We start from the raw sequence: 23,378 nt of genomic DNA, 5'->3' as shown, positions 1-23,378 counted from the left end.
GAGTGTCTCGCTGTCATTTGTGTGGAGTCCCGGCTTATAACGTAACTGGAAGCAAGCGGAGCGCAGCGGAGTCGCATTGCAAAGTCGCTTGCTAAGTCGGGCAACTAGGAGGGGGACAAATTGCATGCAGCCAAGCCAACATGCCGCGCACCACACTCCCGCCCCCCCACCCCCCCACAACAAACCACACAGGCGATACAAATGCGCCTGTTGAAATAACTTGCTTGCGACCTCGCTTGAATGTTGGGAAGCAAGTAAGGAAGCAGTATGTGCGCCGCCAAGCTATCCAACACACCAGACCTCAAGCAGCCATTAAAATAGTCGCCGTTGATTGTATTAGCAGGCGCGCCACCCCCGCCTCCGACGGCGTGCAGGACAGCGGATTATTTTTCCCCTGGATTTCCTTCTGGAAACACTTTCACTGCTGCCACACAGCACTGGTTGTGTTTTAAATATTATGTAATGCTCCAATTATTTTAATGCAGCCCAATTGCGACGATTTGTGTGTGTGTGTGTGTGATCTGGAAATTTCTGTTTTGCTTTCTCAGTCGGGAAGCTAGGGTTGCAACAATATTATATTGAAGCCTGCTAACTCAGGAAGTGCAGCCTGGAAGCAAATAGCTGAACATGGATTTTATGACGCCTCCAGGCGACTGTGAGAGGCTGTGCTCATCCCTCGATTCGCACCACGGGATATCGGCCGCGAGCTGCGAATTCCGACGAATGACGGGCCGCATTTTGTGCCCCATAACCCCCCCCCCCACCACACCCCCTATCGCAATACTGGACCGCGCTTTCCGACGCATTCTGTGGTGTCACCGCCAGACACCACACTTGCTAGGCGGTACTTTAAATCGGCCGCGGTCCATTTAGTACATGTCGGACCCGCGTGTCGCCACTGTGTGATCTCGAGATACGGAATAGCACTCGCCCCAGTTGTACGACGACTTTGCTAGCGACTACACTGACGCAGCCTTTCTCTCATTTGCCGAGAGACAGTTAGAATAGCCTTCAGCTAAGTCCATGACTACGACATAGCAAGGCGCCATTATCCGTATCTGAAGATAGTCTTATTTGTATTATCAAGAGCGATGTACCACAAGGATGGAATAAAGTTAAGTATTCGAGGAGCTGCATACTTTTCTTATTAGCATTCAATACTTATCCTGTTCCAGAATTCACGCCCGTCTGCGTTAGATAGCGTGCATTTCGGCCTCCTCTATCTACAAGGTGTTGGCACATTTGCCAACACATCACATTCCGTCCTTGGCGTACAATGTATCGTCTGCCCTGTGCCCCCCCCCCCCCTCTTCACACTTTCCTTTCTTTATAGTTACAGTCTATAGAAATCCCTCCGCGTTTTCGGCAGGCACTTCATCTGTAACACTACGTTATGTGAATGGGCAGCACAAGTGGCAGCGTGGATTTATGCAGCATTAGGCACGTCTAGCAGTACTGGTACGTCTGTCTCTCATCTTTTGTATTACGGTGGATATCTTGCTTTCGATTCTCGTCTGACAACTTGTTAATTGGCGCCACACAGCACAGCTTATGGTACTGATTATTGTAATGCTCCAGTCGTCAGGAATTTCGATGCACCTGTTTGATCTGTCCATTCCTGTTGTTGTCTTGACAGACAGCATGACTGATATTAGACACCACACCGACCAGTGTCTTTTATTCTAGCCACCATGTGGCTCGACTACCATTCTACACTTTGGTTTCCCCACTTTATTATTCAGTAGCGCCTACTGTTGTGGAAGTTCTTCCTTCTTACCTCACCTCACACTTAGTACTTGTTTTCACCTTTTGAGTCTCCACTTCACTGCCTGTACAGCGTTTTCGTGTGTTCTCAATTGTAGTAAACATACCATCTACACACTATGTATATTTATATTTATATATATTTTTCTCTATCCTCCTCCACTCACTTTATACTTATATTACCTGTTACTTTCGTTCCTTCCTTATTTCTCTCCGCCGTTTCCTCTTTGCCCGATACATCCTCCCTCTTCTCACCATGGCTTCCTTCTCCTCCTCTCATCCTTCCCCATATTACTATCCTCTTCAACTCTCTCAAACATACTTTCCTCATACATTCCCTCCCTCCCTCCCACCCTTCTTCCTACATACTACTTTTTCTCCTCCCCATCTCTTTCTTTCCGCATTACAGCATGCAAAGCAGTCTATTCAAGTTCTGTGGTTAATACACACATCTCAGCTGCAAAAGCATCTGTTACTGAACATGCAAGAGATAGCTTGCATGGAGGAGTGACTGCTTACGCAAAACTTACTCTGCACATTTGAGATACTGTAGATGCAAGAGTTGCAGCACACACTATTCATGTTCTATTAGCGAAAACTGCTGAAGGTGAAATTATTCCTATTCATATCAGTATATCTGTACATGCAAGTGTTACTGTATACAGAAAGGTTGCTCCAAATGAAACTGTTACTGAATGTACAATGGTTAAGGCACTAGAAGGTTAATCACAAGGTCTACTATCCTTGCAAGTTGTGCTGTCCTCTCAAGTTGTGCTGTCCTCTCAAGTTGTGCTGTCCTCTTAAGTTGAGCTGTCCTCTCTAGTTGAGCTATCCTCTCAAGTTGAGCTGCCATCTCAAGTTGAGCTGCCCTCTCAAGTTCAGCTCTCCTCGCAAGCCGTGCTGTCCTCCCAAGCTGTGCTGTCCTCGCAAGCTGTGCTGTCCTCGCAAGCTGTGCTGTCCTCGCAAGCTGTGCTGTCCTCGCAAGCCGTGCTGTCCTCGCAAGCTGTGTTGTCCTCGCAAGCTGTGCTGTCCTCGCAACCTGTGCTGTCCTCGCAAGCTGTGCTGTCCTCGCAACCTGTGCTGTCCTCTCCAGCCGTGCTGTCTTCGCAAGCCATGCTGTCTTCGCAAGCTGTGCTGTCCTCGCAAGCCGTACTGTCCTCGCAAGCTTTGCTGTCCTCTCAAGTTGGCTGTCCTCTCAAGTAGAGCTGTCCTCTCAAGTTGCGCTGTCCTCTCTAGCTGAGCTGTCCTCTCAAGGTGAGGTGCCCTCTCAAGTTGAGCTGTCCTCGCAAGCTGTGCTGTCCTCGCAAACTTGGCTGTCCTCGCAAGCTGTGCTGTCCTCGCAAGCTGTACTGTCCTCGAAAGCTGTGCGGTCCTCGCAAGCTGTGCTCTCCTCGCAAGCCGTGCTGTCCTCACAAGCCGTACTGTCCTCGCAAGCTGTGCTGTCCTCGCAAGCCGTGCTGTCCTCACAAGCCGTGCTGTCCTCGCAAGCTGTGCTGTCCTTGCAGGCTGTGCTGTCCTCGCAAGTTGAGCTGTCCTTGCAAGTTGAACTGTCCTCTCAAGTTGAGCTGTCCTCTCAAATTGAGCTGTCCTCTCTAGTTGATCTGTCCTCTCAAATTGAGCTGTCCTCGCAAGCTGTTCTGTCCTCACAAGCTGTGCTGTCCTCGCAAGCTGTGCTGTCCTCGCAAGCTGTGCTGTCTTCGCAAGCTGTGCTGTCCTTGCAAGCCGTGCTGTCCTCGCAAGCCATGCTGTCCTCGCAAGCTTTGCTGTCCTCTCAAGTTGAGCAGTCGTCTCAAGTTGTGCTCTCCTCTCAAGTTGAACTGTCATCTCAAGTTGAGCTGTCCTCTCAAGTTGAGCTGTCCTCGCAAGCTGTGCTGTCCTCGCAAGCTGTGCTGTCCTCGCAAGCTGTGCTGTCCTCGCAAGCTGTGCTGTCCTCGCAAGCTGTGCTGTCCCCGCAAGCTGTGCTGTCCCCGCAAGCTGTGCTGTCCCCGCAAGCTGTGCTGTCCGCGCAAGCTGTGCTGTCTCCACAAGTTGTGCTGTCCCCGCAAGCTCTGCTGTCCCCGCGAGCTGTGCCGTCCTCGCAAGCTGTGCTGTCCTCGCAAACCGTGCTGTTTCTGCAAGCCGTGCTGTCCTCGCAGGCCATGTTGTCCTCGCAAACTTGGCTGTCCTCGCAAGCCGTGCTGTCCTCGCAAGCCGTGCTGTCCTCGCAAGCCTTGCTGTCCTCGCAAGCTGTGCTGTCCTCGCTAGCTGTGCTGTCCTCGCAAGCTATGCTGTCCTCGCAAGCTGTGCTGTCCTCGCAAGCTGTGCTGTCCTCGCAAGCTGTGCTGTCCTCGCAAGCTGTCCTTTCCTCTGAAGCTGTGCTGTCCTCGCAACCCGTGCTGTCCTCGCAACCTGTGCTGTCCTCGCAAGCCGTGCTGTCCTCGCAAGCCATGTTGTCCTCGCAAGCTGTGCTGTCCTCGCAAGCTGTGCTGTCCTCGGAAGCTGTGCTGTCCTCGCAAGCCGTGCTGTCCCCGCAGGCCGTGCTGTCCCCGCAAGCCGTGCTGTCCTCGCAAGCCATTCTGTCCTTGCAAGGCGTGCTGTCCTCGCAAGCTTTGCTGTCCTCGCAAGCTGTGCTGTCCACCCAAGTTGTGCTGTCATCTCAAGTTGTGCTGTCATCTCGAGTTGTGCTGTCCTCTAAACTTGAGCTGTCCTCTCAAGTTGAACTGTCCTCTCAAGTTGAGCTGTCCTCTCAAGTTGAGCTGTTCTGTCAAGTTGAGCTGTCCTCTCAAGTTGAGCTGTCCTCTCAAGTTGAGCTGTCCTCTAAAGTTGAGCTGTCCTCCCAAGTTGAAATCTCCTCTCATGTTGAGCTCTCCTCTCAAGTTGAGCTCTCCTCTCAAGTTGAGGTGTACTCTCAAGTTGAGCTGTCCTCTCAAGTTGAGCTGTCCTCTCAAGTTGAGCTGTCCTCGCAAGCTGTGCTGTCCTCGCAAGCTGTGCTGTCCTCGCAAGTTGTGCTGTCCTCGCAAGCTGTGCTGTCCTCGCAAGCTGTGCTGTCCTCGCAAGCTGTGCTGTCCTCGCAAGCTGTGCTGTCCTTGCAAGCCGTGCTGTCCTCGCAGACCGTGCTGTCCTCGCAAGCCTTGCTGTCCTCGCAAGCTGTGCTGTGCTCGCTAGCTGTGCTGTCCTCGCAAGCTGTGCTGTCCCCGCAAGCTGTGCTGTCCTCGCAAGTTGTGCTGTCCTCGCAAGCTGTGCTGTCCTCGCAAGCTGTGCTGTCCTCGCAAGCTGTGCTGTCCTCGCAAGCTGTGCTGTTTCTGCAAGCCGTGCTGTCCTTGCAGGCCATGTTGTCCTCGCAAGAATTGCTGTCCTCGCAAGCTGTGCTTTCCTCGCTAGCTGTGCTGTCCTCGCAAGCTGTGCTGTCCTCGCAAGCTGTGCTGTCCTCGCAAGCTGTGTTGTCCTCGCAAGCGGTTCTGTCCTCGCAAGCCGTGCTGTCCTCGCAAGCCGTGCTGTCCTCGCATGCTGTGCTGTCCTCGCAAGCTGTGCTGTCCTCGCAAGCTGTGCTGTCCTCGCAAGCTGTGCTGTCCTCGCAAGCTATGCTGTCCTCGAAAGCTGTGCTGTCCTCGCAAGCTGTGCTGTCCTCGCAAGCTGTGCTGTCCTCGCAAGCCGTGCTGTCCTCGCAAGCTGTGCTGACCTCGGAAGCTGTGCTGTCCTCGCAACCTGTGCTGTCCTCGCCAGCTGTGCTGTCCTCGCAAGCCGTTCTGTCCTCGCAAGCCGTGCTGTCCTCGCAAGCTGTGCTGTCCTCGCAAACTTTGCTGTCCACTCAAGTTGAACTGTCCTCTCAAGTTGAGCTGTCCTATCAAGTTGAGCTGTCCTCTCAAGTAGGGCTGTCCTATCAAGTTGCGCTGTCCTCTCTAGCTGAGCTGTCCTCTCAAGTTCAGCTGTTCTCTCAAGTTGAACTGTCCTCTCAAGTTGAGCTGTCCTCTCAAGTTGAGCTGTCCTCGCAAGCTGTTCTGTCCTCGCAAGCTGTGCTGTCCTCGCAAGCTGTGCGGTCCTCGCAAGCTGTGCTGTCCTCGCAAGCCGTGCTGTCCTTGCAAGCCGTGCTGTCCTCGCAAGCCGTGCTAGCCTCGTTGGCTTTGCTGTCCTCGAAAGTTGAGCACTCCTCTCAAGTTGGGCTCTCCTCTCAAGTTGAACTGTCCTCGCAACTTGAGCTGTCCTCTCAAGTTGAGCTGTCCTCACAAGCTGTGCTGTCCTCGCAAGCCGTGCTGTCCTCGCATGCCGTGCTTTCCTTGCAAGCCTTGCTGTCCTCGCAAGCTGTGCTGTCCTCGCTAGCTGTGCTGTCCTGCCAAGCTGTGCTGTCCTCGCAAGCTGTGCTGTCCACGCTAGCTGTGCTGTCCTCGCAAGCTGTGCTGTCCTCGGAAGCTGTGTTGTCCTCAGAAGCTGTGCTGTCCTCAGAAGCTGTCCTTTCCTCGGAAGCTGTGCTGTCCTCGCAACCCGTGCTGTCCTCGAAACCTGTGCTGTCTTCACAAGCCGTGCTGTCCTCGCAAGCCGTGTTGTCCTCGCAAGCTGTGCTGTCCTCGCAAGCTGTGCTGTCCTCGGAAGCTGTGCTGTCCTCGCAAGCCGTGCTGTCCCCGCAAGCCGTGATGTCCCCGCAAGCCGTGCTGTCCTCGCAAGCCGTTCTGTCCTTGCAAGACATGCTGTCCTCGCAAGCTTTGCTGTCCTCGCAAGCTGTGCTGTCCACCCAAGTTGTGCTGTCATCTCAAGTTGTGCTGTCATCTCGAGTTGTGCTGTCCTCTAAAGTTGAGCTGTCCTCTCAAGTTGAACTGTCCTCTCAAGTTGAGCTGTCCTCTCAAGTTGAGCTGTTCTGTCAAGTTGAGCTGTCCTCTCAAGTTGAGCTCTCCTCTCAAGTTGAGCTGTCCTCTCAAGTTGAGCTGTCCTCTCAAGTTGAGCTCTCCTCTCATGTTGAGCTCTCCTCTCAAGTTGAGCTCTCCTCTCAAGTTGAGATGTACTCTCAAGTTGATCTGTCCTCTCAAGTTGAGCTGTCCTCTCAAGTTGAGCTGTCCTCGCAAGCTGTGCTGTCCTCGCAAGCTGTGCTGTCGTCGCAAGTTGTGCTGTCCTCGCAAGCTGTACTGTCCTCGCAAGCTGTGCTGTCCCCGCAAGCTGTGCTGTCCTTGCAAGCTGTGCTGTCATCGCAAGCCGTGCTGTCCTCGCAGGCCATGCTGTCCTCGCAAGCCTTGCTGTCCTCGCAAGCTGTGCTGTCCTCGCTAGCTGTGCTGTCCTCGCAAGCTGTGCTGTCCTCGCAAGCTGTGCTGTCCTCGCAAATTGTGCTGTCCTCGCAAGCTGTGCTGTCCTCGCAAGCTGTGCTGTCTCACAAGCTGTGCTGTCCTCGCAAGCTGTGCTGTCCCTGCAAGCCGTGCTGTCCTCGCAAGCCATGCTGTCCTCGCAGGCCGTGCTGTCCTCGCAAGCCTTGCTGTCCTCGCAAGCTGTGCTGTCCTCGCTAGCTGTGCTGTTCTCGCAAGCTGTGCTGTCCTCGCAAGCTGTGCTGTCCTCGCAAGCTGTGCTGTCCTCGCAAGCTGTGCAGTCCTCGCAAGCTGTGCTGTCCTCACAAGCTGTGCTGTCCTCGCAAGCTGTGCTGTCCTCGCAAGCTGTGCTGTCCTCGCAAGCTGTGCAGTCCTTGCAAGCTGTGCTGTCTTCGCTAGCTGTGCTGTCCTCGCAAGCTGTGCTGTCCTCGCAAGCTGTGCTGTCCTCGGAAGCTGTGTTGTCCTCAGAAGCTGCGCTGCCCTCGGAAGCTGTCCTGTCCTCGGAAGCTGTGCTGTCCTCGCAACCCGTGGTGTCCTCACAACCTGTGCTGTCTTCGCAAGCCATGCTGTCCTCGCAACCGGTGCTGTCCTCGCAAGGCGTGCTGTCCTCGCAAGCCGTGCTGTCCTGGCAAGCCGTGCTGTCCTCGCAAGCCATGCTGTCTTCGCAAGCCGTGCTGTCCTCGCAAGCTGTGCTGTTCTTGCAAGCCGTGCTGTCATCGCAAGCCATGCTGTCCTCGCAATTTTAGCGGTCCTCGCAAGCTGTGCTGTCCTCCCAAGCTGTGCTGTCCTCAAAAGTTGTGCTGTCGTCTCAAGTTGAGCTATCCTCTCAAGTTTAGCTGTCCTCTTAAGTTGAGCTGTCCTCTCAAGTTGAGCTGTCCTCTCTAGTTGATCTGTCCTCTCTAGTTGAACTGTCCTCTTTAGTTGAGCTGTCCTCTCTAGTTGAGCTGTCCTCTCTAGTTGAGCTGTCCTCTCTAGTTGAGCTGACCTCTCAAGTTGAGCTTTCCTCTCAAATTGAGCTCTCCTCTCAAGTTGAGCTCTCCTCTCAAGTTGAGGTCTCCTCTCAAGTTGAGCGGTCATCTCAAGGTGAGCTGTCCTCTCAAGTTGAGCCGTCCTCGCAAGCTGTGCTGTCCTCACAAGCTGTGCTGTCCTCGCAAGCTGTGCTGTCCTCGCAAGCTGTGCTGTCCTCGCAAGCTGTGCTGTCCTCGCAAGCTGTGTTGTCCTCGCAAGCTGTGCTCTCCTCGCAAGCTGTGCTGTCCTCGCAAGCCGTGCTGTCCTCGCAAGCTGTGCAGTCCTCAGAAGCTGTGCTGTCTTCGCAACCTGTGCTGTCCTCGCCAGCCGTGCTGTCCTCGCAAGCCGTGCTGTCCTCGCAAGCCGTGCTGTCCTCGCAAGCCGTGCAGTCCTCGCAAGCTTTGCTGTCCACTCGAGTTGAGCAGCCCTCTCGAGTTCAGCTGTCCTCTCAAGTTGAGCTGTGCTCTCAAGTAGAGCTGTCCTCTCAAGTTGCGCTGTCCTCTCTAGCTGAGCTGTCCTCTCAACTTCAGCTGTTCTCTCAAGTTGAACTGTCCTCTCAAGTTGAGCTGTCCTCTCAAGTTGAGCTGTCCTCGCAAGCTGTTCTGTCCTCGCAAGCTGTGCTGTCCTCGCAAGCTGTGCGGTCCCGTAAGCTGTGCTGTCCTCGCAAGCCGTGCTGTTCTTGCAAGCCGTGCTGTCCTCGCAAGCCATGCTAGCCTCGTAGGCATTGCTGTCCTCGAAAGTTGAGCAGTCCTCTCAAGTTGTGTTCTCCTCTCAAGTTGAACTGTCCTCGCAACTTGAGCTGTCCTCTCAAGTCTAGCTGTCCTCGCAAGCAGTGCTGTGCTCGCAAGCCGTGCTGTCCTCGCAAGCCGTGCTGTCCTCGCAAGCCTTGCTGTCCTCGCAAGCTGTGCTGTCCTCGCTAGCTGTGCTGTCCTCGCTAGCTGTGCTGTCCTCGCAAGCTGTGCTGTCCTCGCAAGCTGTGCTGTCCTCACAAGCTGTCCTGTCCTCGGAATCTGTGCTGTCCTCGCAACCCGTGCTGTCCTCGAAACCTGTGCTGGCCTCGCAAGCCGTGCTGTCCTCGCAAACCGTGTTGTCCTCGGAGGCTGTGCTGTCCTCGCAAGCCGTGCTGTCCCCGCAAGCCGTGCTGTCCCAACAAGCCATGCTGTCCTCGCAAGCCGTTCTGTCCTTGCAAGCCGTGCTGTCCTCGCAAGCTTTGCTGTCCTCGCAAGCTGTGCTGTCCACCCAAGTTGTGCTGTCATCTCAAGTTGTGCTGTCATCTCGCGGTGTGCTGTCCTCTAAAGTTGAGCTGCCCTCTCAAGTTGAACTGTCCTCTCAAGTTGAGCTGTCCTCTCAAGTTGAGCTGTTCTGTCAAGTTGAGCTGTCCTCTCAAGTTGAGCTGTCCTCTCAAGTTGAGCTGTCCTCTCAAGTTGACCTGTCCTCTCAAGTTGAGCTGTCCTCTCAAGTTGAGTTCTCCTCTCAAGTTGAGCTCTCCTCTCAAGTTGAGCTCTCCTCTCAAGTTGAGGTGTACTCTCAAGTTGAGCTGTCCTCTCAAGTTGAGCTGTCCTCTCAAGTTGAGCTGTCCTCGCAAGGTGTGCTGTTCTCGCAAGCTGTGCTGTCCTCGCAAGTTGAGCTGTCCTCGCAAGCTGTGCTGTCCTCGCAAGCTGTGCTGTCCTCGCAAGCTGTGCTGTCCTCGCAAGCTGTGCTGTCCTCGCAAGCCGTGCTGTCCTCGCAGGCCGTGCTGCCCTCGCAAGCCTTGCTGTCCTCGCAAGCTGTGCTGTCCTCGCTAGCTGTGCTGTCCTCGCAAGCTGTGCTGTCCTCGCAAGCTGTGCTATCCTCGCAAGTTGTGCTGTCCTCGCAAGCTGTGCTGTCCTCGCAAGCTGTGCTGTCCTCGCAAGCTGTGCTGTCCTCGCAAGCAGTGCTGTCCCTGCAAGCCGTGCTGTCCTCGCAGGCCAAGTTGTCTTCGCAAGCCTTGCTGTCCTCGCAACCAGTGCTGTCCTCGCTAGCTGTGCTGTCCTTGCAAGCTGTGCTGTCCTCGCAAGCTGTGCTGTCCCTGCAAGCCGTGCTGTCCTCGCAGGCCGTGCTGTCCTCGCAAGCCGTGCTGTCCTCGCAAGCCTTGCTGTCCTCGCAAGCTGTGCTGTCCTCGCTAGCTGTGCTGTCCTCGCAAACTGTGCTGTCCTCGCAAGCTGTGCTGTCCTCGCAAGCTGTGCTGTCCTCGCAAGCTGTGCTGTCCTCGCAAGCTGTGCTGTCCTCGCAAGCTGTGCTGTCCTCGCAAGCTGTGCTGTCCTCGTAAGCTGTGCTGTCCTCGCAAGCTGTGCAGTCCTCGCAAGCTGTGCTGTCTTCGCTAGCTGTGCTGTCCTCGCAAGCTGTGCTGTCCTCGCAAGCTGTGCTGTCCTCGGAAGCTGTGTTGTCCTCGGAAGCTGTAATGTCCTCGGAAGCTGTCCTGTCCTCGGAAGCTGTGCTGTCCTCGCAACCCGTGCTGTCCTCGCAACCTGTGCTGTCCTCGCAAGCCATGCTGTCCTCGCAACCCGTGCTGTCCTCGCAAGGCGTGCTGTCCTCGCAAGCCGTGCTGTCCTGGCAAGCCATGCTGTCCTCGCAAACCGTGCTGTCCTCGCAAGCCATGCTGTCCTCGCAAGCTGTGCTGCTCTTGCAAGCCATGCTGTCCTCGCAAGCCGTGCTGTCCTCGCAATTTTAGCGGTCCTCGCAAGCTGTGCTGTCCTCCCAAGCTGTGCTGTCCTCGAAAGTTGTGCTGTCGTCTCTAGTTGACTGTCCTCTCAAGTTGAGCTGTCCTCTTAAGTTGAGCTGTCCTCTCAAGTTGAGCTGTCCTCTCTAGTTGATCTGTCCTCTCTAGTTGAACTGTCCTCTTTAGTTGAGCTGTCCTCTCTAGTTGAGCTGTCATCTCTAGTTGAGCTGTCCTCTCTAGTTGAGCTGTCCTCTCAAGTTGAGCTTTCCTCTCAAATTGAGCTCTCCTCTCAAGTTGAGCTCTCCTCTCAAGTTGAGCTCTCCTCTCAAGTTTAGCGGTCATCTCAAGGTGAGCTGTCCTCTCAAGTTGAGCTGTCCTCGCAAGCTGTGTTGTCCTCGCAAGCTGTGCTGTCCTCGCAAGTTGTGCTGTCCTCGCAAGCTGTGCTGTCCTCGCAAGCTGTGCTGTCCTCGCAAGCTTTGCTGTTCTCCCAAGCTGTGTGTCGTCCCAAGCTGTGCTGTCCCCACAAGCTGTTCTGTCTCCACAAACTGTGCTGTCCCCGCAAGCTGTGCTGTCCTCGCAAGCTTTGCTGTCCTCGCAAAGTGTGCTCTCCTCGCAAGCTGTGTTGTCCTTGCAAGCTGTGCTGTCCTCGCAAGCTGTGTTGTCCTTGCAAATTGTGCCGTCCTCGCAAGCTGTGCTGCCCTCGCAAGCTGTGCTGTCCTCGCAAGCTGTGCTGTCCTCGCAAGCTGTGCTGTCCTCGCAAGCTGTGCTGTCCTCGCAAGCGGTTCTGTCCTCGCAAGCCGTGCTGTCCTCGCAAGCTGTGCTGTCCTCGCAAGCTGTGCTGTCCTCGCAAGCTGTGCTGTTCTCGCAAGCTGTGCTGTCCTCGCAAGCTGTGCTGTCCTCGCAAGCTGTGCTGTCCTCGCAAGGTGTGCTGTCCTTGCAAGCTGTGCTGTCCTCGCAAGCTGTGCTACCCTCGCAAGCTGTGCTGTCCTCGCAAGCTGTGCTGTCCCTGCAAGCCGTGCTGTCCTCGCAGGCCATGTTGTCCTCGCAAGCCTTGCTGTCCTCGCAAGCTGTGCTGTCCTCGCTAGCTGTGCTGTCCTCGCAAGCTGTGCTGTCCTCGCAAGCTGTGCTGTCCTCGCAAGCTGTGCTGTCTTCGCTAGCTGTGCTGTCCTCACAAGCTGTGCTGTCCTCACAAGCTGTGCTGTCCTCGCAAGCTGAGCTGTCCTCGGAAGCTGTGTTGTCCTCGGAAGCTGTGCTGTCCTAGGAAGCTGTCCTGTCCGCGGATGCTGTGCTGTCCTCGCAACCCGTGCTGTCCTCGCAACCTGTGCTGTCCTCGCAAGCCATGCTGTCCTCGCACCCGTGCTGTCCTCGCAAGTCGTGCTGTCCTCACAAGCCTGCTGTCCTGGCAAGCCGTGCTGTCCTCGCAAACCGTGCTCTCCTCGCAAGCCGTGCTGTCCTCGCAAGCTGTGCTGTTCTTGCAAGCTGTGCTGTCCTCGCAAGCCGTGCTGTCCTCGCAATTTTAGCGGTCCTCGCAAGCTGTGCTGTCCTCCCAAGCTGTGCTGTCCTCGAAAGTTGTGCTGTCGTCTCAAGTTGAGCTGTCCTCTCAAGTTGAGCTGTCCTCTTAAGTTGAGCTGTCCTCTCAAGTTGAGCTGTCCTCTCTAGTTGATATGTCCTCTCTAGTTGAACTGTCCTCTTTAGTTGAGCTGTCCTCTCTAGTTGAGCTGTCCTCTCTAGTTGAGCTGTCCTCTCAAGTTGAGCTGTCCTCTCAAGTTGAGCTCTCCTCTCAAGTTGAGCTCTCCTCTCAAGTTGAGCTCTCCTCTCAAGTTGAGCGGTCATCTCAAGGTGAGCTGTCCTCTCAAGTTGAGCCATCCTCGCAAGCTGTGCTGTCCTCGCAAGCTGTGCTGTCGTCGCAATCTGTGCTGTCCTCGCAAGCTGTGCTGTCCTCGCAAGCTGTGCTGTCCTCGCAAGCTGTGCTGTCCTCGCAAGCTTTGCTGTCCTCCCAAGCTATGCTGTCGTCCCAAGCTGTGCTGTCCCCACAAGCTTTGCTGTCTCCACAAACTGTGCTGCCCCGCAAGCTGTGCTGTCCTCGCAAGCATTGCTGTCCTCGCAAGGTGTGCTCTCCTCGCAAGCTGTGTTATCCTTGCAAGGTGTGCTGTCCTCGCAAGCTGTGTTGTCCTTGCAAATTGTGCCATCCTCGCAAGCTGTGCTGTCCTCGCAAGCTGTGCTGTCCTCGCTAGCTGTGCTGTCCTCGCAAGCTGTGCTGTCCTCGCCAGCTGTCCTGTCCTCGCAAGCTGGGCTGTCCTCGCAAGTGGTTCTGACCTCGAAAGCCGTGCTGTCCTCGCAAGCTGTGCTGTCCTCGCAAGCTGTGCTGTCCTCGCAAGCTGTGCTGTCCTCGCAAGCTGTGCTGTCCTCGCAAGCTGTGCTGTCCTCGCAAGCTGTGCTGTCCTCGCAAGCTGTGCTGTGCTCGCAAGCTGTGCTATCCTCGCAAGCTGTGCTGTCCTCGCAAGCCGTGCTGTCCTCGCAAGCTGTGCTGTCCTCGGAAGCTGTGCTGTCCTCGCAACCTGTGCTGTCCTCACCAGCCGTGCTGTCCTCGTAAGCCGTGCTGTCCTCGCAGGCCGTGCTGTTTTCGCAAGCCGTGCTGTGCTCGCAAGCTTTGCTGTCCACTCAAGTTGAGCTGTCCTCTCAAGTTGAGCTGTCCTCTCAAGTTGAGCTGTCCACTCTAGTAGAGCTGTCCTCTCAAGTTGCGCTGTCCTCTCTAGCTGAGCTGTCCTCTCAAGTTGAGCTGTTCTCTCAAGTTGAACTGTCCTCTCAAGTTGAGCTGTCCTCTCAAGTTGAGCTGTCCTCGCAAGCTGTTCTGTCCTCGCAAGCTATGCTGTCCTCGCAAGCTGTGCGGTCCTCGCAAGCTGTGCTGTCCTCGCAAGTCGTGCTGTCCTTGCAAGCCATGCTGTCCTCGCAAGCCGTGCTAGCCTCGTAGGCTTTGCAGTCCTCTCAAGTTGAGCTGTCCTCTCAAGTTGTGCTCTCCTCTCAAGTTGAACTGTCCTCGCAAGTTGAGCTGTCCTCTCTAGTTGAGCTGTCCTCTCTAGTTGAGCTGTCCTCTCTGGTTGAGCTGACCTCTCAAGTTGAGCTTTCCTCTCAAATTGAACTCTCCTCTCAAGTTGAGCTCTCCTCTCAAGTTGAGCTCTCCTCTCAAGTTGAGATGTCATCTCAAGGTGAGCTGTCCTCTCAAGTTGAGCCGTCCTCGCAAGCTGTGCTGTCCTCGCAAGCTGTGCTGTCCTCGCAAGCTGTGCTGTCCTCGCAAGCTGTGCTGTCCTCGCAAGTTGTGCTGTCCTCGCAAGCTGTGCTGTCCTCACAAGCTGTGCTGTCCTCGCAAGCTGTGCTGTCCTCGCAAGCTGTGCTCTCCTCGCCAGCTGTGCTGTCCTCGCAAGCCGTGCTGTCCTCACAAGCTGTGCTGTCCTCGGAAGCTGTGCTGTCTTCGCAACCTGTGCTGTCCTCGCCAGCCGTGCTGTCCTCGCAAGCCGTGCTGTCCTCGCAAGCTGTGCTGTCCTCGCAAGCCGTGCTGTCCTCGCAAGCTTTGCTGTCCACTCAAGTTGAGCTGTCCTCTCGAGTTGAGCTGTCCTCTCAAGTTGAGCTGTCCTCTCAAGTAGAGCTGTCCTCTCAAGTTGCGCTGTCCTCTCTAGCTGAGCTGTCCTTTCAAGTTCAGCTGTTCTCTGAAGTTGAACTGTCCTCTCAAGTTGAGCTGTCCTCTCAAGTTGAGCTATCCTCGCAAGCTGCTCTGTCCTCACAAGCTGTGCTGTCCTCGCAAGCTGTGCGGTCCTCGCAAGCTGTGCTGTCCTCGCAAGCCGTGCTGTCCTTGCAAGCCGTGCTGTCCTCGCAAGCCGTGCTAGCCTCGTAGGCATTGCTGTCCTCGAAAGTTGAGCAGTCCTCTCAAGTTGTGATCTCCTCTCAAGTTGAACTGTCCTCGCAACTTGAGCTGTCCTCTCAAGTTGAGCTGTCCTCGCAAGCTGTGCTGTGCTCGCAAGCCGTGCTGTCCTCGCAAGCCGTGCTGTCCTCGCAAGCCTTGCTGTCCTCGCAAGCTGTGCTGTCCTCGCTAGCTGTGCTGTCCTCGAAAGCTGTGCTGTCCTCGCAAGCTGTACTGTCCTCACAAGCTGTGCTGTCCTCGCAAGCTGTGCTGTCCTCGCAAGCTGTGCTGTCCTCGCAAGCTGTGCTGTCCTCGCAAGCTGTGCTGTCCACGCAAGCTGTGCTGTCCTCGCAAGCTGTGCTGTCCTCGCAAGCTGTGCAGTCCTTGCAAGCTGTGCTGTCTTCGCTAGCTGTGCTGTCCTTGCAAGCTGTGCTGACCTCGCAAGCTTTGCTGTCCTCGGAAGCTGTGTTGTCCTCAGAAACTGTGCTGTCCTCGGAAGCTGTCCTGTCCTCGGAAGCTGTGCTGTCCTCGCAACCCGTGCTGTCCTCGAAATCTGTGCTGGCCTCGCCAGCCGTGCTGTCCTCGCAAGCCGTGTTGTCCTCGCAAACTGTGCTGTGCTCGCAAGCTGTGCTGTCCTCGGAAGCTGTGCTGTCCTCGCAAGCCGTGCTGTCCCCGCAAGCCGTGCTGTCCCAACAAGCCATGCTGTCCTTGCAAGCCGTTCTGTCCTTGCAAGCCGTCCTGTCCTCGCAAGCTTTGCTGTCCTCGCAAGTTGTGCTGTCCACCCAAGTTGTGCTGTCATCTCAAGTTGTGCTGTCATCTCGAGTTGTGCTGTCCTCTAAAGTTGAGCTGTCCTCTCAAATTGAACTGTCCTCTCAAGTTGAGCTGTCCTCTCAAGTTGAGCTGTTCTGTCAAGTTGAGCTGTCCTCTCAAGTTGAGCTGTCCTCTCAAGTTGAGCTGGCCTCTCAAGTTGAGCTGTCCTCTCAAGTTGAGCTCTCCTCTCATGTTGAGCTCTCCTCTCAAGTTGAGCTCTCCTCTCAAGTTGAGGTGTACTCTCAAGTTGAGCTGTCCTCTCAAGTTGAGCTGTCCTCTCAAGTTGAGCTGTCCTCGCAAGGTGTGCTGTTCTCGCAAGCTGTGCTGTCCTCCCAAGTTGTGCTGTCCTCGCAAGCTGTGCTGTCCTCGCAAGCTGTGCTGTCCTCGCAAGCTGTGCTGTCCTTGCAAGCCGTGCTGTCCTCGCAGGCCGTGCTGTCCTCGCAAGCCTTGCTGTCCTCGCAAGCTGTGCTGTCCTCGCTAGCTGTGCTGTCCTCGCAAGCTGTGCTGTCCTCGCAAGCTGTGCTGTCCTCGCAAGCTGTGCTGTCCTCGCAAGCTGTGCTGTCCCTGCAAGCCGTGCTGTCCTCGCAGGCCATGTTGTCTTCGCAAGCCTTGCTGTCCTCGCAAGCTGTGCTGTCCTCGCTAGCTGTGCTGTCCTCGCAAGCTGTGCTGTCCTCGCAAGCTGTGCTGTCCCTGCAAGCCATGCTGTCCTCGCAGGCCGTGCTGTCCTCGCAGGCCGTGCTGTCCTCGCAAGCCTTGCTGTCCTCGCAAGAAGTGCTGTCCTCGTTAGCTGTGCTGTCCTCGCAAGCTGTGCTGTCCTCGCAAGCTGTGCTGTCCTCGCAAGCTGTGCTGTCCTCGCAAGCTGTGCTGTCCTCGCAAGCCGTGCTGTCCTCGCAAACCGTGCTGTCCTCGCAAGCCATGCTGTCCTCGCAAGCTGTGCTGTTCTTGCAAGCCGTGCTGTCCTCGCAAGCCGTGCTGTCCTCGCAATTTTAGCGGTCTTCGCAAGCTGTGCTGTCCTCCCAAGCTGTGCTGTCCTCGAAAGTTGTGCTGTCGTCTCTAGTTGAGCTGTCCTCTCAAGTTGAGCTGTCCTCTTATGTTGAGCTGTCCTCTCAAGTTGAGCTGTCCTCTCTAGTTGATCTGTCCTCTCTAGTTGAACTGTCCTCTTTAGTTGAGCTGTCCTCTCTAGTTGAGCTGTCATCTCTAGTTGAGCTGTCCTCTCTAGTTGAGCTGTCCTCTCAAGTTGAGCTTTCCTCTCAAATTGAGCTCTCCTCTCAAGTTGAGCGCTCCTCTCAAGTTGAGCTCTCCTCTCAAGTTTAGCGGTCATCTCAAGGTGAGCTGTCCTCTCAATTTGAGCCATCCTCGCAAGCTGTGCTGTCCTCGCAAGCGGTTCTGTCCTCGCAAGCCGTGCTGTCCTCGCAAGCTGTGCTGTCCTCGCAAGCTGTGCTGTCCTCGCAAGCTGTGCTGTCCTCGCAAGCTGTGCTGTCCTCGCAAGCTGTGCTGTCCTTGCAAGCTGTGCTGTCCTCGCAAGCTGTGCTGTCCTCGCAAGCCGTGCTGTCCTCGCAAGCTGTGCTGTCCTCGGAAGCTGTGCTGTCCTCGCAACCTGTGCTGTCCTCGCCAGCCGTGCTGTCCTCGCAAGCCGTGCTGTCCTTGCAAGCCGTGCTGTCCTCGCAAGCCGTGCTGTCCTCGCAAGCTTTGCTGTCCACTCAAGTTGAGCTGTCCTCTCAAGTTGAGCTGTCCTCTCAAGTTGAGATGTCATCTCAAGTAGAGCTGTCCTCTCAAGTTGCGCTGTCCTCTCTAGCTGAGCTGTCCTCTCAAGTTGAGCTGTTCTCTCAAGTTGAACTGTTCTCTCAAGTTGAGCAGTCCTCTCAAGTTGAGCTGTCCTCGGAAGCGCTTCTGTCCTCGCAAGCCGTGCTGTCCTCAATAGCTGTGCTGTCCTTGCAAGCTGTGCTGTCCTCGCAAGCTGTGCTGTCCTCGCAAGCCGTGCTGTCCTCGCAAGCTGTGCTGTCCTCGGAAGCTGTGCTGTCCTCGCAACCTGTGCTGTCCTCGCCAGCCGTGATGTCCTCGCAAGCCGTGCTGTCCTTGCAAGCCGTGCTGTCCTCGCAAGCCGTGCTAGCCTCGTAGGCTTTGCTGTCCTCGAAAGTTGAGCAGTTCTCTCAACTTGTGCTCTCCTCTCAAGTTGAACTGTCTTTGCAAGTTGAGCTGTCCCCTCAAGATGAGCTGTCCTCGCAAGCTGTGCTGTCCTCACAAGCTGTGCTGTCCTCGCAAGCCATGCTGTCCTCGCAAGCCTTGCTGTCCTCGCAAGCTGTGCTGTCCTCGCTAGCTGTGCTGTCCTCGCAAGCTGTGCTGTCCTCGCAAGCTGTGCTGTCCTCGCAAGCTGTGCTGTCCTCGCAAGCTGTGCTGTCCTCGCAAGCTGTGCTGTTTTCGCAAGCTGTGCTGTCCTCGCATGCTGTCCTGTCCTCGGAAGCTGTGCTGTCCTCGCAACCCGTGCTGTCCTCGCAACCTGTGCTGTCCTCGCAAGCCGTGCTGTCCTCGCAAGCCGTGTTGTCCTCGCAAGCTGTGCTGTCCTCTCAAGCTGTGCTGTCCTCGGAAGCTGTGCTGTCCTCGCTAGCCGTGCTGTCCCCGCAGGCCGTGCTGTCCCCGCAAGCCGTGCTGTCCTCGCAAGCCGTTCTGTCCTTGCAAGCCGTGCTGTCCTCGCAAGCTTTGCTGTCCTCGCAAGCTGTGCTGTCCACCCAAGTTGTGCTGTCATCTCAAGTTGTGCTGTCATCTCGAGTTGTGCTGTCCTCTAAAGTTGAGCTGTCCTCTCAAGTTGAACTGTCCTCTGAAGTTGAGCTGTCCTCTCAAGTTGAGCTGTTCTGTCAAGTTGAGCTGTCCTCTCAAGTTGAGCTGTCCTCTCAAGTTGAGCTGTCCTCTCAAGTTGAGCTCTCCTCTCAAGTTGAGGTGTACTCTCAAGTTGAGCTGTCCTCGCAAGCTGTGCTGTCCTCGGAAGCTGTGCTGTCCTCGCAAGTTGTGCTGTCCTCGCAAGCTGTGCTGTCCTCGCAAGCTGTGCTGTCCTCGCAAGCTGTGCTGTCCTCGCAAGCTGTGCTGTCCTTGCAAGCCGTGCTGTCCTCGCAGGCCGTGCTGTCCTCGCAAGCCTTGCTGTCCTCGCAAGCTGTGCTGTCCTCGCTAGCTGTGCTTTCCTCGCAAGCTGTGCTGTCCTCGCATGCTGTGCTGTCCTCGCAAGTTGTGCTGTCCTCGCAAGCTGTGCTGTCCTCGCAAGCTGTGCTGTCCTCGCAAGCTGTGCTGTCCTCGCAAGCTGTGCTGTCCCTGCAAGCCGTGCTGTCCTCGCAGGCCATGTTGTCCTCGCAAGCCTTGCTGTCCTCGCAAGCTGTGCTGTCCTCGCTAGCTGTGCTGTCCTCGCAAGCTGTGCTGTCCTCGCAAGCTGTGCTGTCCTCACAAGCTGTGCTGTCCTCGCAAGCTGTGCTGTCCTCGCAAGCTGTGCTGTCCTCGCAAGCTGTGCAGTCCTCGCAAGCTGTGCTGCCTTCGCTAGCTGTGCTGTCCTCACAAGCTGTGCTGTCCTCGCAAGCTGAGCTGTACTCGGAAGCTGTGTTGTCCTCGGAAGCTGTGCTGTCCTAGGAAGCTGTCCTGTCCACGGATGCTGTGCTGTCCTCGCAACCCGTGCTGTCCTCGCAACCTGTGCTGTCTTCGCAAGCCATGCTGTCCTCGCACCCGTGCTGTCCTTGCAAGGCGTCCTGTCCTCGCAAGCCTGCTGTCCTGGCAAGCCGTGCTGTCCTCGCAAACCGTGCTGTCCTCGCAAGTTGTGCTGTCCTCGCAAGCTGTGCTGTTCTTGCAAGCCGTGCTGTCCTCGCAAGCCGTGCTGTCCTCGCAATTTTAGCGGTCCTCGCAAGCTGTGCTGTCCTCCCAATCTGTGCTGTCCTCGAAAGTTGTGCTGTCGTCTCAAGTTGAGCTGTCCTCTCAAGTTGAGCTGTCCTCTTAAGTTGAGCTGTCCTCTCAAGTTGAGCTGTCCGCTCTAGTTGATCTGTCCTCTCTAGTTGAACTGTCCTCTTTAGTTGAGCTCTCCTCTCTAGTTGAGCTGTCCTCTCAAGTTGAGCTGTCCTCTCAAATTGAGCTCTCCTCTCAAATTGAGCTCTCCTCTCAAGTTGAGCTCTCCTCTCAAGTTGAGCGGTCATCTCAAGGTGAGCTGTCCTCTCAAGTTGAGCCGTCCTCGCAAGCTGTGCTGTCCTCGCAAGCTGTGCTGTCCTTGCAAGCTGTGCTGTCCTCGCAAGCTGTGCTGTCCTCGCAAGCTGTGCTGTCCTCGCAAGCTGTGCTGTCCTCGCAAGCTTTGCTTTCCTCCCAAGCTGTGCTGTCGTCCCAAGCTGTGCTGTCCCCACAAGCTGTGCTGTCTCCACAAACTGTGCTGTCCCCACAAGCTGTGCTCTCCTCGCAAGCTTTGCTGTCCTCGCAAGGTGTGCTCTCCTCGCAAGCTGTGTTGTCCTTGCAAGGTGTGCTGTCCTCGCAAGCTGTGTTGTCCTTGCAAATTGTGCCGTCCTCGCAAGCTGTGCTGTCCTCGCAAGCTGTGCTGTCCTCGCTAGCTGTGCTGTCCTCGCAAGCTGTGCTGTCCTTGCAAGCTGTCCTGTCCTCGCAAGCTGTGCTGTCCTCGCAAGCGGTTCTGACCTCGCAAGCTGTGCTGTCTTCGCAAGCTGTGCTGTCCTCGCAAGCTGTGCTGTCCTCGCAAGCTGTGCTGTCCTCGCAAGCTGTGCTGTCCTCGCAAGCTGTGCTGTCCTCGCAAGCTGTGCTGTCCTTGCAAGCCGTACTGTCTTCGCAGGCCGAGCTGTCATCGCAAGCCTTGCTGTCCTCGCAAGCTGTGCTGTCCTCGCTAGCTGTGCTGTCCTCGCAAGCTGTGCTGTCCTCGCAAGCTGTGCTGTCCTCGCAAGTTGTGCTGTCCTCGCAATCTGTGCTGTCGTCGCAAGCTGTGCTGTCCTCGCAAGCTGTGCTGTCCTCGCAAGCTGTGCTGTCCCTGCAAGCCGTGCTGTCCTCTCAGGCCATAGTGTCCTCGCAAGCCTTGCTGTCCTCGCAAGCTGTGCTGTCTTCGCTAGCTGTGCTGTCCTCGCAAGCTGTGCTGTCCTCGCAAGCTGTGCTGTCCTCGCAAGCTGTGCTGTCCTCGCAAGCTGTGCTGTCCTCGCTAGCTGTGCTGTCCTCGCAAGCTGTGCTGTCCTCGCAAGCTGTGCTGTCCTCGCAAGCTGTGCAGTCCTCGCAAGCTGTGCTGTCTTCGCTAGCTGTGCTGTCCTCGCAAGCTGTGCTGTCCTCGCAAGCTGAGCTGTCCTCGGAAGCTGTGTTGTCCTCGGAAGCTGTGCTGTCCTCGGAAGCTGTCCTGTCCTCGGATGCTGTTCTGTCCTTGTAACCCGTGCTGTCCTCGCAACCTGTGCTGTCCTCGCAAGCCATGCTGTCCTCGCACCCGTGCTGTCCTCGCAAGGCGTGCTGTCCTCGCAAGCCTGCTGTCCTGGCAAGCCGTGCTGTCCTCGCAAACCGTGCTGTCCTCGCAAGCCGTGCTGTCCTCGCAAGCTGTGCTGTCCTCGCAAGCCGTGCTGTCCTCGCAATTTTAGCGGTCCTCGCAAGCTGTGCTGTCCTCCCAAGCTGTGCTGTCCTCGAAAGTTGTGCTGTCGTCTCAAGTTGAGCTGTCCTCTCAAGTTGAGCTGTCCTCTTAAGTTGAGCTGTCCTCTCAAGTTGAGCTGTCCTCTCTAGTTGATCTGCCCTCTCTAGTTGAACTGTCCTCTTTAGTTGAGCTGTCCTCTCTAGTTGAGCTGTCCTCTCTAGTTGAGCTGTCCTCTCTAGTTGAGCTGTCCTCTCAAGTTGAGCTGTCCTCTCAAATTGAGCTCTCCCAACAAGTTGAGCTCTCCTCTCAAGTTGAGCTCTCCTCTCGAGCGGTCATCTCAAGGTGAGCTGTCCTCTCAAGTTGAGCCGTCCTCGCAAGCTGTGCTGTCCTCGCAAGCTGTGCTGTCCTCGCAAGCTGTGCTGTCCTCGCAAGCTGTGCTGTCCTCGCAAGCTGTGCTGTCCTCGCAAGCTGTGCTGTCCTCGCAAGCTTTGCTGTCCTCCCAAGCTGTGCTGTCGTCCCAAGCTGTGCTGTCCCCACAAGCTGTGCTGTCTCCACAAACTGTGCTGTCCCCGCAAGCTGTGCTGTCCTTGCAAGCTGTGCTGTCATCGCAAGCTGTGCTGTCCACGCAAGCTGTGCTGTCCTCGCAAGCTGTGCTGTCCTCGCAAGCTGTGCTGTCCTCGCAAGCTGTGCTATCCTCGCAAGCTGTGCTGTCCTCGCAAGGCGTGCTGTCCTCGCAAGCTGTGCTGTCCTCGGAAGCTGTGCTGTCCTCGCAACCTGTGCTGTCCTCGCCAGCCGTGCTGTCCTCGTAAGCCGTGCTGTCCTTGCAAGCCGTGCTGTCCTCGCAAGCCGTGCTGTCCTCGCAAGCTTTGCTGTCCACTCAAGTTGAGCTGTCCTCTCAAGTTGAGCTGTCCTCTCAAGTTGAGCTGTCCACTCAAGTAGAGCTGTCCTCTCAAGTTGCGCTGTCCTCTCTAGCTGAGCTGTCCTCTCAAGTTGAGCTGTTCTCTCAATTTGAACTGTCCTCTCAAGTTGAGCTGTCCTCTCAAGTTGAGCTGTCCTCGCAACCTGTTCTGTCCTCGCAAGCTGTGCTGTCCTCACAAGCTGTGCGGTCCTCACAAGCTGTGCTGTCCTCGCAAGTCGTGCTGTCCTTGCAAGCCGTGCTGTCCTCGCAAGCCGTGCTAGCCTCGTAGGCTTTGCTGTCCTCTCAAGTTGAGCAGTCCTCTCAAGTTGTGCTCTCCTCTCAAGTTGAACTGTCCTCGCAAGTTGAGCTGTCCTCTCAAGTTGAGCTGTCCTCGCAAGCTGTGCTGTCCTCGCAAGCTGTGCTGTCCTCGCAAGCTGTGCTGTCCTCGCAACCTGTGCTGTCCTCACAAGCTGTGCTGTCCTCGCAAGCTGTGCTGTACTCGCAACCTGTGCTGTCCTCTTCAGCCGTGCTGTCTTCGCAAGCCGTGCAGTCTTCGCAAGCTGTGCTGTCCTCGCAAGCCGTGCTGTCCTCGCAAGCTTTGCTGTCCTCTCAAGTTGGCTGTCCTCTCAAGTTGAGCTGTCCTCTCAAGTTGAGCTGTCCTTTCAAGTTGAGCTGTTCTCTCAAGTAGAGCTGTCCTCTCAAGTTGCGCTGTCCTCTCTAGCTGAGCTGTCCTCTCAAGGTGAGGTGTCCTCTCAAGTTGAGCTGTCCTCGCAAGCTGTGCTGTCCTCGCAAACTTGGCTGTCCTCGCAAGCAGTGCTGTCCTCGCAAGCTGTGCTGTCCTCGAAAGCTGTGCGGTCCTCGCAAGCTGTGCTCTCCTCGCAAGCCGTGCTGTCCTCACAAGCCGTGCTGTCCTCGCAAGCTGTGCTGTCCTCGCAAGCCGTGCTGTCCTCACAAGCCGTGCTGTCCTCGGAAGCTGTGCTGTCCTTGCAGGCTGTGCTGTCCTTGCAAGTTGAGCTGTCCTTGCAAGTTGAGCTGTCCTCTCAAGTTGAGCTGTCCTCTCAAATTGAGCTGTCCTCTCTAGTTGATCTGTCCTCTCAAGTTGAGCTGTCCTCGCAAGCTGTTCTGTCCTCGCAAGCTGTGCTGTCCTCGCAAGCTGTGCTGTCCTCGCAAGCTGTGCTGTCTTCGCAAGCTGTGCTGTCCTTGCAAGCCATGCTGTCCTCGCAAGCCATGCTGTCCTCGCAAGCTTTGCTGTCCTCTCAAGTTGAGCAGTCGTCTCAAGTTGTGCTCTCCTCACAAGTTGAACTGTCATCTCAAGTTGAGCTGTCCTCTCAAGTTGAGCTGTCCTCGCAAGCTGTGCTGTCATCGCAAGCTGTGCTGTCCTCACAAGCTGTGCTGTCCTTGCAAGCTGTGCTGTCCTAGCAAGGTGTGCTGTCCTCGCAAGCTGTGCTGTCCCCGCAAGCTGTGCTGTCCCCGCAAGCTGTGCTTTCCCCGCAAGC

The 23,378-nt window shown here is 56.1% G+C and overlaps 5 protein-coding genes across 5 annotated transcripts; 2 read left to right on the top strand and 3 right to left on the bottom strand.

Annotated features, from left to right (window-relative positions):
* The first annotated feature begins 2,877 nt into the window (after positions 1-2,877).
* On the top strand, positions 2,878-8,749 carry LOC124741215 (mucin-17-like). Its single transcript, XM_047248716.1, has 4 exons — positions 2,878-2,906; positions 2,948-7,045; positions 7,087-7,735; positions 7,883-8,749. Exons 1-4 carry the CDS (start codon positions 2,878-2,880, stop codon positions 8,747-8,749), a joined length of 5,643 nt encoding a protein of 1,880 aa, XP_047104672.1.
* Positions 8,750-9,599: 850 nt separating this feature from the next.
* LOC124741213 (prestalk protein-like) lies at positions 9,600-10,688 on the bottom strand. The gene has a single exon (XM_047248715.1). The coding sequence runs from the start codon at positions 10,686-10,688 to the stop codon at positions 9,600-9,602; it is 1,089 nt and encodes a 362-aa protein (XP_047104671.1).
* Positions 10,689-14,688: 4,000 nt separating this feature from the next.
* On the bottom strand, positions 14,689-15,309 carry LOC124741212 (prestalk protein-like). The gene has a single exon (XM_047248714.1). The coding sequence runs from the start codon at positions 15,307-15,309 to the stop codon at positions 14,689-14,691; it is 621 nt and encodes a 206-aa protein (XP_047104670.1).
* A 2,374-nt stretch (positions 15,310-17,683) lies between these two features.
* Positions 17,684-19,027, top strand: LOC124741211. The gene has a single exon (XM_047248713.1). It carries the CDS (start codon positions 17,684-17,686, stop codon positions 19,025-19,027), a length of 1,344 nt encoding a protein of 447 aa, XP_047104669.1.
* A 573-nt stretch (positions 19,028-19,600) lies between these two features.
* On the bottom strand, positions 19,601-20,833 carry LOC124741210 (prestalk protein-like). The gene is made up of 2 exons (XM_047248712.1): positions 20,458-20,833; positions 19,601-20,397 (listed from the first exon to the last, which is right to left on the bottom strand). Exons 1-2 carry the CDS (start codon positions 20,831-20,833, stop codon positions 19,601-19,603), a joined length of 1,173 nt encoding a protein of 390 aa, XP_047104668.1.
* Between the last annotated feature and the right edge of the window lie 2,545 nt (positions 20,834-23,378).

This window comes from Schistocerca piceifrons, unplaced genomic scaffold, assembly GCF_021461385.2.
Source record: "Schistocerca piceifrons isolate TAMUIC-IGC-003096 unplaced genomic scaffold, iqSchPice1.1 HiC_scaffold_1884, whole genome shotgun sequence".
In the NCBI taxonomy this organism is placed as follows: Eukaryota; Metazoa; Arthropoda; class Insecta; order Orthoptera; family Acrididae; genus Schistocerca; species Schistocerca piceifrons.
Note: the sequence above shows the minus strand (reverse complement) of the source record. Positions and strands in the feature narration are given on the sequence as shown.

Excerpts from the sequence above, each read along its gene's own strand:
- LOC124741215 (XM_047248716.1), top strand. The coding sequence starts at position 2,878 with ATGCTGTCTTCGCAAGCTGTGCTGTCCTC. Across the intron at positions 7,046-7,086 it reads TCGCAAGCTGTGCTGTCCTC|CTGTGCTGTCTCACAAGCTG; the intron begins GCAAATTGTGCT and ends TGTCCTCGCAAG. Across the intron at positions 7,736-7,882 it reads CTGTGCTGTTCTTGCAAGCC|CTGTCCTCTCAAGTTGAGCT; the intron begins GTGCTGTCATCG and ends TCTTAAGTTGAG.
- LOC124741213 (XM_047248715.1), bottom strand. The coding sequence starts at position 10,688 with ATGGCTTGCAAGAGCAGCACAGCTTGCGAGGACAGCATGGCTTGCGAG.
- LOC124741212 (XM_047248714.1), bottom strand. The coding sequence starts at position 15,309 with ATGGCTTGTTGGGACAGCACGGCTTGCGGGGACAGCACGGCTTGCGAG.
- LOC124741211 (XM_047248713.1), top strand. The coding sequence starts at position 17,684 with ATGCTGTCCTCGCAAGCCTTGCTGTCCTCGCAAGCTGTGCTGTCCTCG.
- LOC124741210 (XM_047248712.1), bottom strand. The coding sequence starts at position 20,833 with ATGGCTTGCGAGGACAGCACAGGTTGCGAGGACAGCACGGGTTACAAG. Across the intron at positions 20,398-20,457 it reads CAGCACAGCTTGCGAGGACA|CTTGCGAGGACAGCACAGCT; the intron begins GCAAGGCTTGCG and ends GGGACAGCACAG.